At 42.9% G+C, this 14590-nt stretch overlaps 1 protein-coding gene across 1 annotated transcript in view; it reads right to left on the bottom strand.

Annotated features, from left to right (window-relative positions):
* SLC18A2 (solute carrier family 18 member A2) overlaps positions 1–14590 on the bottom strand; it is a 90285-nt gene that overhangs the window by 30990 nt on the left and 44705 nt on the right. The window contains exon 9 of the mRNA XM_033940097.1: positions 10530–10625. Coding sequence (XP_033795988.1) covers positions 10530–10625 — 96 coding nt within the window. The remainder of the gene's footprint in view (positions 1–10529; positions 10626–14590) is intronic.

Raw genomic sequence — 14590 nt, 5'->3', positions numbered from 1 at the left:
CACTATCCGCGCTCTTCAATCTCTCCCTTAGTACGGGTAACGTCCCGTTGGACTGGAAGACGGCTAACGTCATTCCACTCCACAAGAAAGGCTCCAAGATGGAGACAACAAACTACAGACCGGTGAGTCTCACATCAATAGTGTGCAAACTAATGGAAACTCTAATCAAATGCCAATTGGATACGATCCTGAACGAGGATAATCTACGGGATCCCCGTCAACATGGATTTACTAAGGGGAGATCCTGTCAATCCAACCTGATCAGCTTCTTTGACTGGGTGACGAGGAAGCTGGATGTTGGGGAGTCCCTGGACATCGTATACCTGGACTTCAGTAAAGCATTTGCTAGCGTACCACTCCGCAGGTTGCTGAGCAAGATGAGTTCTATAGGATTGGGCGACACATTGACGAAATGGGTTGGGAACTGGCTTGGAGGTAGGCTTCAGAGGGTAGTGGTGAACGGCACCCCCTCCAAAATGACAGAGGTAATCAGTGGAGTGCCGCAGGGCTCGGTCCTGGGTCCGATCCTATTCAACATCTTTATAAGAGACTTGGCAGAAGGGCTGCGAGGTAAAATAACATTATTCGCCGATGACGCCAAACTAAGCAATGTAGTGGGCAAAAGCACAACAGACATAAATTCAATGTCCGACAACATGATGCACGACCTACTCCTACTGGAGCGCTGGTCTAGGTCCTGGCAACTCAACTTCAATGCCAAAAAATGCAAAGTCATGCACCTAGGCAGCCAAAATTCATGCAAGACTTACACCCTTAATGGCGAGATCCTAACAAGAACTGAAGCAGAACGAGACTTAGGGGTGATCATCAGTGAGAACATGAAAACTGCAAATCAAGTGGAGCAAGCTTCATCCAAGGCAAGGCAAATCATAGGTTGCATACGCAACCGTCAGCCGTAAGCCTGAAGTCATTATGCCATTGTATAGATCCATGGTGAGGCCCCACCTGGAATACTGTGTGCAAATCTGGAGGCCGCATTACCGTAAGGATGTGCTGAGACTGGAATCGGTCCAGAGAATGGCCACCCGGATGGTCTCGGGACTCAAGGATCTCCTGTACGAGGAACGGCTGGATAGGTTGCAGCTGTACTCACTCGAGGATAGCAGAGAGAGGGGTGACATGATCGAGACATTCAAGTATCTCACGGGCCACATCGAGGTGGAAGAAGATATCTTCTTTTTCAAGGGTCCCGCGGCAACAAGGCGGCATCCGTGGAAAATCAGAGGCGGGAAACTGCACGGACACCAGGAAATTCTTTTTCACTGAAAGGGTGGTTGATCGCTGGAATAGTCTTCCACTTCAGGTTATTGAGGCCAGCAGCGTGCCTGATTTTAAGGCCAAATGGGATAGACACGTGGGATCTATTCACAGAGAAAGGTAGGGAAGGGTCATTGGGGTGGGCAGACTAGATGAGCCATGGACCTTATCTGCCGTCTATTTCTATGTTTCTATGCGTGGATTAGTTGTGCCTGGGAATTCGAATTGGTGAGATAGATAGGTTGGGGATGAACCTGTCATGGTTTTGAAGCAAAGGCAGGCAAACTTAAAGATGACCCTTGCTTCCACAGGCAGCCAGTGTAGTTTTTTGTAATATGGGCTTACATGATCTGATTTCTTGAGGCCGTAAATGAGACGGACTGCAGCATATTGGATGACTCTCAGTCGTTTGATGGTTTTCTTGAGAGATCCCAAGTATATAATATTGTAGTAGTCTAAGGCAGTGTTTATTCAACCTTTTTACACCTATGGACCGGCAGAAATAAAATAATTATTCTGTGGACTGGCATTGGTCCGTGGACCGGCGGTTGAAGAACACTAAGCTAAGTCGTGGGCCAGATCCCGCCCATCTCTACCCAATCTCCACCCCAGACCCCGCCCCCATAATAGTACTAATTTCACCTTGCACGTCCCATGCCTCACCTGGAAGCCTTCCCTCTGACGTTGCAACGTCAGAGAGAAGGCTTCCAGTCAGGCGCAGGATGCCCGTAGGAGCCACTGTCCGTGGCTTTGTGCACTGAATCAGGAAGAGGGAGCTGGCTTGAAGATAATGCCGCATCGATCGCACAGTGGACCGGCAGTTGAAGAACACTGTTTTGGGCCTGATGCACATGCTGGCCCTGTGGACCGGCAGGAAATTTCTGTGGACCGGCACTGGTCCATGGACCGGTGTTTGAAGAACACTGGTCTAAGGTACTTAAGATCAGGAATTGAACCAGCAGTCGAAAGGAAAAGATATAGAAGTATTGTTTAATGGTGCAAATTTTCCATACAGTAAGAAAGCATTTTTTGACTTGAGCATTATTAGTGTGATCTTCAAACGTCAGGCTTCAGTCCAGGGTAACGCCAAGGATTTTGGTTGTGGGATTAATTGGGTAATCTGATCCATTTAGCCTCAAGGAGGTGTTCACGATCTTGTTATTGGGATTTGCCAAGAAGATCTTGGTTTTTTCAGGATTCAGTTTTAGTTTGGAGTGCATTGTTCAATGTTCTACCTTGGTAAGGACGGATGAAATGAATTGTTCTATCTCTTGGGTCAATGAGGTTATGGGAATAATAACTGTTATATCATCCGCGTATATGTATGATTTCAGTTTTAAATTGGATAGCATATTTCCCAGTGACGCCATGTAGATATTGAAAAGTGAGGGGAGAGTGGAGAGCCCTGTGGCACTCCGCAGGGATTGGACCAAGCTTGAGAGTAGGTTTCTTCGCTGTAGACCTGGTATGTACGTTTTTTTAGGAAACCCGTGAACCAATTTAGTACCTGCCCAGAAATGCCGATGGAATCAAGGCACCTAAGCAGGAGGTCATGATCAACAAGGTCAAAGGCATTGCTAAGGTCAAACTGCAGTACCAGTGCACTTTTTTCCCGGGAAAACAAATGGAAAAGATGGTCAATCATGGAGGCCAAAACTGTTTCAGTGCTGTAATTTGTTCGGAAGCCAGATTGAGAATCGTATAGAATGTTAAACTTCTCTAAATATTCCGTGAGGTTGATGTTAACCAGACCTTCCATTAGTTTAAGAAAGAATGGTATGTTGGCAATGGATCTGTAGTTGGCCGTCAAGGAAACAGACTTTGATAATAGGATTCACGAGGATATGACCAAGTTCCTCCGGGAATTTACCAGTATCATGCATGATGAAACCCAGTTAAAAAGTTCAGCCTTGAAGGAGATAGGAACTGTGGTATGTTGGCAATGGGTCTGTAATTGACCGTCAAGGAAACAGATTTTGATAATAGGAGTCATGAGGATATGACCAAGTTCCTCCGGGAATTTACCAGTATGAATGCATGATGAAACCCAGTTAAAAAGTTCAGCCTTGAAGGAGATAGGAGCTGTTTTCATAATAGTCGGTAGGCAGTTGTCCAATAAGCAATTGGATTTTACATATTTTGAATAAAGCTTGAGGAAGTGGCTCCAGTCTGGGTTTTCAAAATGATTCCAGATCATATCATCAGCTCTACCTTCTTTGTCTAAGGCAGGAAACATGATAGGTAAATCTATGCTTGAACCTGCAAGAGACGATCTCAATTTGTGGATTTTTGTAGCGAAAAAGTCAGCTAAGATCGCCGCAGGGGGTGGAGAGTCTGTAATGGAGCGCTTGTGGAATTCAATATCAAACAAAGAATTGACTATTTTGAAGAGTTCATGACTATTTAAAGTGGGAGAATTAATTTTTTGGAAGTAATGTTTGCTACGCTTTTCTTTGATCATTATTTTGTATTCTTTAACCTTTAGTCGCCAAGTAAGTCTATCCTCATCTTTCCCTGTTTTGCACCATATTCTTTCCAATTTGCTTAATTCTCGCTTTAAGACCATTAAGTCAGTATCGTACCAGTATCTCCTATCCTTTTCAACATCTACATGTCCTCCCTGAAACTCCTTTGTCTATCCCCCCTAGAAACTCTCTACACCTACGCCGATGACATCCTCATCCTCCTCGAGACTGACTCGAACCTCTCTAACCTCGCTGAGAACATATCCATTTGTATTACGAATCTCCAATCCTGGGCCCAATCTGTACAAATGAAACTGAATGAGTCCAAAACAAAACTACTTTGGCTCGGCCCAACATTAGATCATTTATCCACCTCCATCCCATTACCATCTGGACCCACTCTTCAGCTTGAGTTTTCAAGCAAAGTCCTAGGCATCGTCATAGACTCCTCTCTCTCCTTCAAAGATCACCTCAACTCTTTGATAAAAAAATGCTTCTTTTGCCTTCATATGTTGAGGAAGGTGAGATCCTGCTTTCATCATTCTCACTTTACCGTCCTCGTTCAATCTACTATCCTCTCTAGACTGGATTACTGCAATTCCATCTATATAAGCCTAACTAAGAAAAACCTCCATAGACTTCAGCTAATTCAGAACGCCGCGGCTAAGCTTATTTTCGCAAAAGGCAAGTTCGATCATGTCTCCCCACTCCTCTCCAAGCTTCACTGGCTCCCAGTATACTCCAGAGTCCTCTTTAAATGTGCCTGCTTAGCCTTCAAGATCCTACATGGCGTCCTTCCTCCCGTTATCCCACTTTTTTGGAATTCCTCAAAACCACACTCCACCAGACCCTCCCAAAAACTGAAACTATCATTCCCCTCTATAAAAGGTATATCCCGCGCAGGAAAACTTGGAACATCTCTCCCCTTTAGAACCACAGAACTCTGGAACAACCTCTCATCCCCACTCAGAAACTCAAGCTCCTTCCAATCCTTCCGCAAACACTTGAAAACTTGGCTCTTTGCAAAAATCTAATCACCTCCCATTCTCCAGTATTCTGTCCCTCTCTTTCCTCTTAGTCCCTCTCCTTTAATCCCTTATTGTAGTTCCTTTCCTCTTAACTCTGTAAACCGTGCCGAGCTCTGCGCTTGTGGAGATGGCGCGGTATACAAACCTAAGGTTTAGTTTAGTTTAGTTTAGTTTAGTTGTCTGATAAACGTTGTCTTTTTTTACATTTTTTAGAGGGGCTATGTCATTTAAGACCTGATCACTAAAGTTTTTCCATCATAAAATGAAGTTAGGGTCAAAAGCTGGGTTGGAGATTAAGCTATAGTGCGTCCAAAATTCTACCAGGTTCAGCTGTCCTCTTGTGCAAATAGTTTTCACTTTGAAGTTGTTCCTTGGTTTTGTTTTAAGTTGTCTTTTAATCCAGCATAGTTCAAAGTTGCATAAGAGATGGTCCAACCAGGGAGTATTGGACCAGGTTTCACCTTTGAGAATTATACTGGGGGTCGTTGGGGCATTAGAAAAGAATGTGATCAGATCTAAGTGATGACTTTTCTGATGGGTTTTAGTCGGGGATGGTTTGGAGAACCCTAATGATGTAAGGAAGGAAAGTAGGTCAGTTACATTGGAATTGTCTTCCTGTTCGAGGTGTAAATTAACATCCCCGGCTATAAGGTTGTAGGCACTGGCTACCGAGTTTGCAAGGAGGAATTCATAGAATTCCTCTTTTGCTAGATGCCATTTGTTGGGGGGAATGTAAAATATTGTGAGGATCAAGTTGTCTTTGCAATCCTCTTTAGATATTTTACAGGTGAGAATTTCCAGGTCAGTAGTCAGTTTGGAGTCTAACACTTGGAACTTTAAGTGGTCTCGGAGAATTATTGCTAAACCACCTCCTCTTTTATTTATTTATTCTTGATAAAGGGATAATTTTGTAGTCTGAAGGTAGTATATCACCTATGATGATATCTTGATCAGAGATTAACCATGTTTCAGTTAGAAGTAGAATATCCAGGTGGGTTTCTTCCAGCCAGTGTTTGACCAGTTGTGCCTTATTCCTGACTGAACGAATGTTTAGGTAAGCTCCAGATAGCTTGTAATGATCTAGAGGAGCCAACGGTTCTGAGTGTTGTAGGTTTTTTAGGAGTCGTTGTCTTTTGTGCATTGGTCTTAAGGGACAGCGGGAAGAGTTAACCACAGGGATTGGAAAGGGACCTGTTTCCGTGCAGTCATGAAGGTGGCGAGAGGAGCAAAAAGATTTTTCGGACCTGGTGATTCTGTCCCATGTAAAGTGAGTTTGAATTGATTCAAATGCTAAAGCTCTTGATATCAGACTTCTCGTACCTAGTCTAAGATCTTTCCTGTGACATCGGCCATGATAGCTCTAAGATTAAGGGGGGAAATCCAGATATTAGAAGCTAAAATCAGTGGGTTGGTATGACTGGCAGCAGATTCCTGATTGAGTTTGCTTTATGAGATGGGACATCGGTTTCAGCAACAGTCACTGAGCTGAAGCTTTAAAGTGGGAAAAAAAAAAAATCACTGGAGACCTGAGACCTTTAAAGGGCTGAGGTTAAACAGACAGGATCTGGGGAGAAAGGGGCGGGGCTCCCCGTCAAAGATGAAAGTTTGAATTGGTGTATCGGTGCAGTGAGAGGGACGATTGGCTCCCTTCCATTCACTGTGCTGGGTTCTGAAACACGTGGTGGCCCTCTGAGCCCCTTAATGAAGCTGAGGGAGGGCTGAAGAGAGCCCGTTAAAAGTGGGCAGGGCTTCCTGCCGAAGAAGCAAGCAGGAAGAAGGATCCGGTGCAGTGAGGAGAGATGATGCAGCCTTCCTTCCCCTTCACTGTGCTAGGTTCTGGAACACGCGGTGGCCCCAAATAAATTCCTTGGTCATGAAAAGCTTCTTTAGTTTGCGAATGCTGAGGAAGGTTAGACATCTTTTTCATCACCGTCATTTTTCTATCTTAGTTCAATCAGTTATATTATCTTGTCTTGATTACTGTAACGCTATCTACCTCAGCATTACAAAAATTTTGGCTTCATAGATTACAATTAATTCAGAATTCTGCTGTAAATTTGACCATGTGACCCCTTTGCTTCAGAGTCTTCATTGGCTCCCGGTTTATTTTAAAACTCAGTTTAAATGTGCTTGTATTTCTTTTTAAAATTCTACATGGTATCTTTAATCCTCTTCTTCCTTTATTTTGGAACATTTACCAATTCTCCTTTGCAAAAGGTATCCAACACTTTAAACTCTCCCTTCCTTCTAAAAAAGGGATTAAAGGAGTCAAGATCTTCAGTCAATCTTTGGTCTTTAAACTCTCTCAACTCTGGAATGATCTCCCCTTTTTGAAAGGAGTTCCAGTTCGTTTCAATTTTTCTGTAAATCTTTAAAAAATACTCTATTTGCCAAACATTTTGAAAATTAATTCTTTTGAAATTTTGCTATTATCTTCTATTTATCATTTGTAAATCATTCCCTTTTTATTTAATTGCTGTAAACCGAGTCGAGCTTTCTCAGAATGATGACTCGGTAGACAAAGTTAAGCTTTAGTTTAGAAAGAGAACGTAAGAAAGAAAGGCCTCAGTGCCCCATTGTGCTAAAAGTTTACACATCTGTTCTAGCACCCGTTAATGTAATAGGCTTAAACACTAGTTTATCATTTAAAGTTATATAGCACCAGGGAGGTTTTTGACCAGTGATCGAGACATGACCTACCACATTCACTAATTATAAGCAGTGTTGTTGCTTTAAAGGTCTCTGAGGTCATTTTCTCCCTTTATGTTATGATATAATTTGAGTTTCCATTCAGGATACTAGGAACCTAGCTAGGCTCATTTTTAATGATGAAGAAGCAGGTCTCTCCTACTGTTCTGTCTTTGGAATATTAGGAATTTATATTGCTTACCATAAATCATACTCTAGTAACACATTTTTGTAACTCTGTTTACCTAAAGCTCAATTACAGTGTCTCCAACACCAGCAGAACAAAGCAGCTTGTACAATCTCAAGAATTAAGTGTGTGAACATATGACACCAACACCTAAGGTGTTCATTGGGTTGGCACAATTGTTCAAAAACTTACAGGTTACTGGGTAAGCTAATAAGGCTTTGATGCAGATCCTAGGAAATGACAGGACTGAAGACTGCTAGTTACAGATCTCGTTCTAATAGATAGGATGAGCTGAAGGTGAATGATAATTAATTTGCATATCCTCACTTGAGGTTGCTTTTGCTATAGTCTGAATATTATATTTGGTTTATTGTTGGATTCATGTTAGTATTTTTGCAGATTTCTCAAATATGTTACATTTCTGGGTGATGTATCAAATAGGCAGGCTTGGAAAATGATGGGCCTTCTGCTCTGGCCCCCCCCTTGCTGTGGCTCCATGATTCACACTCCCCACTGCCCTGTGGCACCCCTTTCCATTAGATTCCCTGGGCCTACATAAATCTCGTGGCTGTATCCAGTATGACAGCCACGACCTTTCACCCTAGTCTTGCCTTACCTGTGGATGTGGCCGTGGCCAAGGTAAGAGCCGATGAGCATCATTCTTGCTCTGCAAACCCACCAGGGATTTAAGCAGGCCCAGGGACCCTATAGGTAGTTTGGGAACATGGTGGGGAAGGTTGTGGTGGTGGTGGGTTCTCTTGGTGGGCAGATCAAGGGGGGGGGGGTAGAGTTGGGGAAGGTGTCCACAAACTTTCCATTTTGTGTCATCTTCTATGACCAGATTGGAGAAATACCCCCCTCCCAACACAATTAGCATTTCCCTAAATGACATGTGGAACAAACCAAAATTTCTTTACCTGCCCATCCCTAATATCTAATACATTAGCTCCCAAAGTTGTCCTCACTTTAAAACTGCAAGGAGTCACTTTTGACAGTAAATTTTCTTATCACAATCACATTAGTATGGTTGTCCAGAAATGTTTTCATCGTCTTAGAATGATACGTTCTCTCGCTAAGTTACTAGAACCAGCTTCCTTGAATACATTGATTCATTCTCTAGTAATTTCTTGCATAGATTACTGTAATGCCCTATATAAAGGCATTACTAAAGGAGGAGACTAAAATTGATCCAGAACACTGTCGTCCGCCTCATATTCGGCCTGAACAAATGGGACCACATCACGCCTTTCTACCACCAACTGCATTGGCTCCCTTTCGAATCCAGAGTCCTATTCAAATTCGCCTGTTTCTGCTACAAAACAGTTTTTGGCCTATTACCAAGTTACCTCAATCACCATTTCACTCTGAATATCACCAACAAGAAATCCCGCAGAATCCAGCTGTTCATCTTCCCATCCCTAAAATTATGTCACTTCAATAGATTTCTCGACAAAACCTTTGCTTACCAGGCGGCTAAGCTGAACCCTTGGCTTGCCCAAATGATACTCGAGGCCCCCTCTTACCTTAGTTTTAGAAAACTTCTCAAAATGCACCTCTTCCGCGAACAGGGCTTTTAATCCCCCTTGCCCCCTGCTTCTCCCCTTTCCCACTCTCCCCCGTTCCTTCCGCTCCCTCTCCTCCCCCCCTCTCCACACTTGGTCTCACTCTCGTTATCGCTCACCAACCCTAACTTCTGTCTTACCCTACCTCTGCCCCCTCTTCATTGCCTGTAATTTTGTTAAAATTTTGTAAATCCGTGTGTCACCGCGGACCTTAATTAATTGAATGTGAACCGCCTAGAACTTTTTGGGTATGGCGGTATACAAGAATAAAAATTATTGTTATTATTATTAATTATTACTAAAAAGGAAATTAGACGACTTCAGATAGTGCAAAATACAGTTATCGAGATTATCTATGGCGCTAAGAAATATGATCATGTTTCACCTCTCCTGTTCAACGCACACTGGCTACCCGTTGAACACAGAATTAGTTACAAAATCATACTCTTAACCTTTACAACACGTTCAAACAGTCGACCGGAGATCATTGATAGACTCTTAATTCCTTACAGTCCTTCTAAATCGCTTCGTTCAATGTCACAGAATCTCCTTGTCGTGCCATCACTCAAATCAATCAACACGTTGAGATCCAATAATTTTGCTGTCACCGCACCTTCTCTTTGGAATTCGCTGCCTAATCATTTACGCATTGAATCCGTATTAAATCAATTTAAAGAAAAATTAAAAACATTCTTGTTCCAGGATGCTTTTGGACAATAACTGTCCTTTTAAGGACCAAAACAAAGCTTTACCTATTATTTTTCCCCTTTTACTGTGTTCTTTTCCTCAAAGATTGTAGTTCTTGCCCTTCTTCCCCCAACTGTGTGAAATGAATCCATATGTTTTGTTATGTGTTTTATTAACTTATCCTGGTTTTGCTTAGTATTTTTAATTTTAATTAGTTTTTATGTAATTTTTTACATTGTACCCCGCCTAGAAATTTGATTAAGCAGTCTAAAATGTTTTTAATAAACTTGAAACCCAAACGTGTTGGAGACTTCTATTTTCTGCGATGAGTTCCTGATGAGATCAGGATGGGAACAGATGACGGAATGTCAGGGAAGGAAAGAAGGATTCTGTGAATGATACATGCTTAATGGCAGGCAGCAAGATGAGGGTTTCCATGAGAAACTTAATTAAGACAAGACCAAAACAAAGTCCATTAATGGCAAGACTGAGCGTTACACATTCATTCAAGCAAGACTCTGAGGAAAATGAACAAGAAAAGCAAGTCAAATAATGCAGGACTGAGAGCAAATGTCTGCAATCAAGGTAAGTTAAGACATTAAATACAGTAAATAAGGCCAAATCAAGCCCTTACCTAGCTGCCATTTGCTTGAACACATGGTCTCCATCATCCAGATTGGCAGGGCCGGTTCTAGCATGGCAATAGCCATGTTGGCAAAACAGATGGCCCCTGCAAGTGAAGAGAGAGTTGTTAGAAGCATACATAATCACCTGAACCAGGCTTGATGCCTCTTGACGAAAGTCAAACACAAGAAGATAATCATGAACATAGTAACATAGTAACATAGTAACTAGGTAAGACCTCCTCTTACTTCCTTCTCCCTTTCCTTTAACCCCATGCCGCTCTTTCCTTTCTAAGGACCCCTTTTACAATGTCGACTCTTCTGTCATGGACCATTTATTATTTGTCGAGTGCAGAAGAATTGCCCTCCAAAATTCCCCCTGCTGATCTTAGCAATGACAATCTTTCAGAGGATTTTTCTTTAGGTAGATATCTGGGTGGCTGGTGGGTGTGAGGATTGCCTGGTCACCTTCCTACCTGGTGCGAAGGTGGTGGACCTCATGCATTGGTGCCGGCTGTCTTGGTACATGTAGGTATTAATGACAAAGGAAAATATGTGAGGGAGGTTCTGGAAGCCAAATTTAGGCTCTTAGGGAGAAAGCTGAAATCCAGTTCCTCCAGGGTAGCATTTTCAGAACAGTTCCCCATTCCATGTGGAGAACTCTGAAGTCTCAATGCATGGTTGAAATGATGGTGCAGGGATGAAGGATTTAGATTTGTTAGGAGTTGGGCTACCTCCTGGGAAAGGGGGAGTCTATTCTGGGATGGAACCAGGCTGCTAGTGCTAACATTTAAAAAAGAGAGCAGGTTTTAAACTAAGATGGGGGAGAGGGAAGCCGACAGTCACCCAAGAACAGATGGTTCGGTGTGGAGTATCCTTGTAGGATACTGTTGAATCAGAACATATAGGGAGTCTCAATAGAGAGGTTTAAAAAATGGTGAAAGAAAGCCAAGAATGCTTAAGAGGGAAGCAGAGGAAAGATGTCAAGTTATCCCTGTCATCTTCTCAGCAGCCTGTCAATACAAGGGAAAACCACAAATGCTAGAAGTCTAAAAATAAAGGAGAGTTAACATAAGTAAGGGACAGTAAGGGAATTTTTTAAGTACCTTCTTACTTCTCATTTATAATCTTAATGTATATTTTCTTCAAACCGCTTAGAACCTAACGGATGTAGCGGTATATAAGAAATAAATTACATTACATATAGCACTGAATGATGAAGTAGAGATAACAGGGATGCTCAGAGACCTGGTGGAAGGAGGACAATCAATGGGACACTGTGTTACCTGAGTTCCAATTATATCGCAAGGATAGAGTAGATCAAATTGAAGGGGGGGGAGTTGTGCTATATGTTATGTTCAAATCTGTTTTTATTGTGAATGCAAGAGATAACAAGGTTCACTGTAAATGCAAATGAACAGACATTCAACAACAGAAACTTTTTGTTTTTATGGTCTATAAAGAGTTAAAAAACCCACCACCTAGCCATCCCAACCACGAGGGAATTGAATCAAACAAAATAAACACAGTTACCGGATGCTAAGGCCCCCCCTTTAGTTGGCCACTGTTGGAAACAGGATACTAGGCTTTATAGACCTTTGGTCTGTCCTAGTATGGCAGCTCTTATGTTCTTAGGTGAGCCAAGTCTAGGATAATCGAGCCATTGTGACATCACTGATGACGCTGGCACTTAGGCATTACATTACATTAGAGATTTCTATTCCACCATTACCTTGCGGTTCAAGGCGGGCATTGGTGGAATGAGGCATTATGACATCACAATCTCAGCTCTGGAATGTTGCTACTCTTTGGGTTTCTGCCAGGTTCTTGGGACCTGGGTTGGCCACTGCTGGAAACAGGATACTGAGCTTGATGGACCTTCGGTCTTTCCCAGTATGGCAACTCTTATGTTCTTATTGAAATTAAACTTATTAGTCAGAGACTTTGGGTTATCAAACAGCAAAGATCCGGAGCTCCCTTCCACAGAATTTAAAAAACAACACATGATTATAGACAATTTAGAAAATCATGAAAAGCCTATTTCTTTCAAAACGTGTCATGCCCTTAAGTCTGACTGCCTGATAGCACTCAAAAGGTTAGTGCCGACTAGAATGGTGCTTAGCGTGAGTCTATAAAAAGCATATGCCATATATATAGAATCACGCTTAGCGGCCAAACACATCACTAACATTTAAGAACATAAGAAGTTGCCTCCACTGAGTCAGACCAGAGGTCCATCTCGCCCAGCGGTCCGCTCCCGTGGTGACCCACCAGGTCCGTGACCTGTGAAGTGGTTTTTGCCCACTTTTATAACCTACCTCTAGTTCTATCTGTACCCTTCAATCCCCTTATCCTCTAGGAACCTATCCAAACCTTCCTTGAACCCCTGTAAAGTGCTCTGGCCTATCACCTCCTCCGGAAGCAATGAAAACCAGGCCTAAATATCTGTACTCAGTAGCGTGGTGAAGGTAGGAGGCACCTGGGACAATCGCGCCCTCCTGCTCCCCACAGCACACTCGTGCCCTCCTTTCCCCTTGCCAGCATGAGCAGCTTCTCTGTCCAGCTGCTTGTGCCAGCATTGGCTTTCCCTCTGATGTCACTTCCTGGCCTGCGACCCGGAAGTAATTTCAGGGGGAGCTAGGCCAGCAGGAGCAGCAGGCCTGAGAAGTTGCTTACATTGGCGAAGAAGGTAGGGGGGGAACGGAGGGCATGAGTGTGGCGTGGGGGGTGGAGAGGTGTCAGTTCTCCCCCCCCAAGACAGCGCCTGGGGCGGTCCGCCCCCCCAGCCTTACTATGACACTGTCTGCACCTAAGCTGTGCACGGATTGCGCGTATTCTATGTCAGTGCTTTCCCCTGGTCATGCCCCCTTTTCTGATTCACACACTAGAAATGATGCACACCACTTTACAGAACGCGCCTACAAAGTTGTGTGCGTAACTTTTAATTAGTGCTGATCAGAGTTAATTATGATTAGTTAATTGTCAATTGTTGGTGCCGATTGATCTTGTGTGCACCGAATTGCATGCACAAATTATAGCACTGCAAACAGAATTTGGGGTTAGTTTAGAAATGAATTTATTTTGTAAGACCCAGGAATGTCTGGCTTTTTATACTGATTAAACACTTTGAGCTGCAAAAGGACACACCGAATACAAGGAATTATTTTGTTATACTTCAAATTGTAATCGTAACTTGGGTTGTACCGATAAGAGCCTCTTTTTGGCATTTATATGGTGTAAAATTCCCATGCACCATACCACGATGCCTGATTGTGTGCTCTTTGTAATGTTTATCTTCTATCTCCAGTTTCTGTATTTCTAAACCGTCACACGTTCATGCAGTTCAGCTGAGAATATGATACCCAGCCACGGCCGACCGTTTGCTGCAGCTCTTAAGTCATTAGCAGCTCAGATACAAATAGGCCAGAGCTTTAGAGAGGGAGAAGTGGAAGCGAAAATCATATGAAATACAGATGATAGATCTGGGTGATTTATGAGCAGAACATCTCCCCGCACGTGTCAATTGTTCATTAAGGAATTTGATTGCTGTGCAAACATACAGTTTAGCTGAGATAAATTCATCTTATGACCAGGAAATGAAGGTTAGCAAGACACAGATAAAACCCGGAGGATTAAATGAGAAGAAATATTTGGTTAGAGTTATTCCAGAAGAATTAATAGCAGTTTCAAAAGGCTGAGATTGTCAAACCAATGAAGGCAGAAGTGGAACAGGATTTTGCATCCTGGAGAACTGGGGCCTCGCTCTACACCAGGAGTGTCAAAGTCCCTCCTCGAGGGCCGTAATCCAGTCGGGTTTTCAGGATTTCCCCAATGAATATGCATTGAAAGCAGTGCATGCACATAGATCTCATGCATATTCATTGGGGAAATCCTGAAAACCCGACTGGATTCCAGCCCTCGAGGACCGACTTTGACACCTGTGCTCTACACACCAGCATTAGCTGAACACTGGAATGGACTCCAGAACTTAACCATGAGCTACAGGTGTTAAGAATTGAAAAGGATAAAGTAATGATATCTTTCCCGAGGATCAATGTCTGAATAGTAATGG

The sequence above is a fragment of the Geotrypetes seraphini genome, chromosome 4, assembly GCF_902459505.1.
Source record: "Geotrypetes seraphini chromosome 4, aGeoSer1.1, whole genome shotgun sequence".
In the NCBI taxonomy this organism is placed as follows: domain Eukaryota; kingdom Metazoa; phylum Chordata; class Amphibia; order Gymnophiona; family Dermophiidae; genus Geotrypetes; species Geotrypetes seraphini.
The sequence above is the reverse complement of the archived record's forward strand: the minus strand, read 5'-3'. Positions and strand labels throughout refer to the sequence as shown.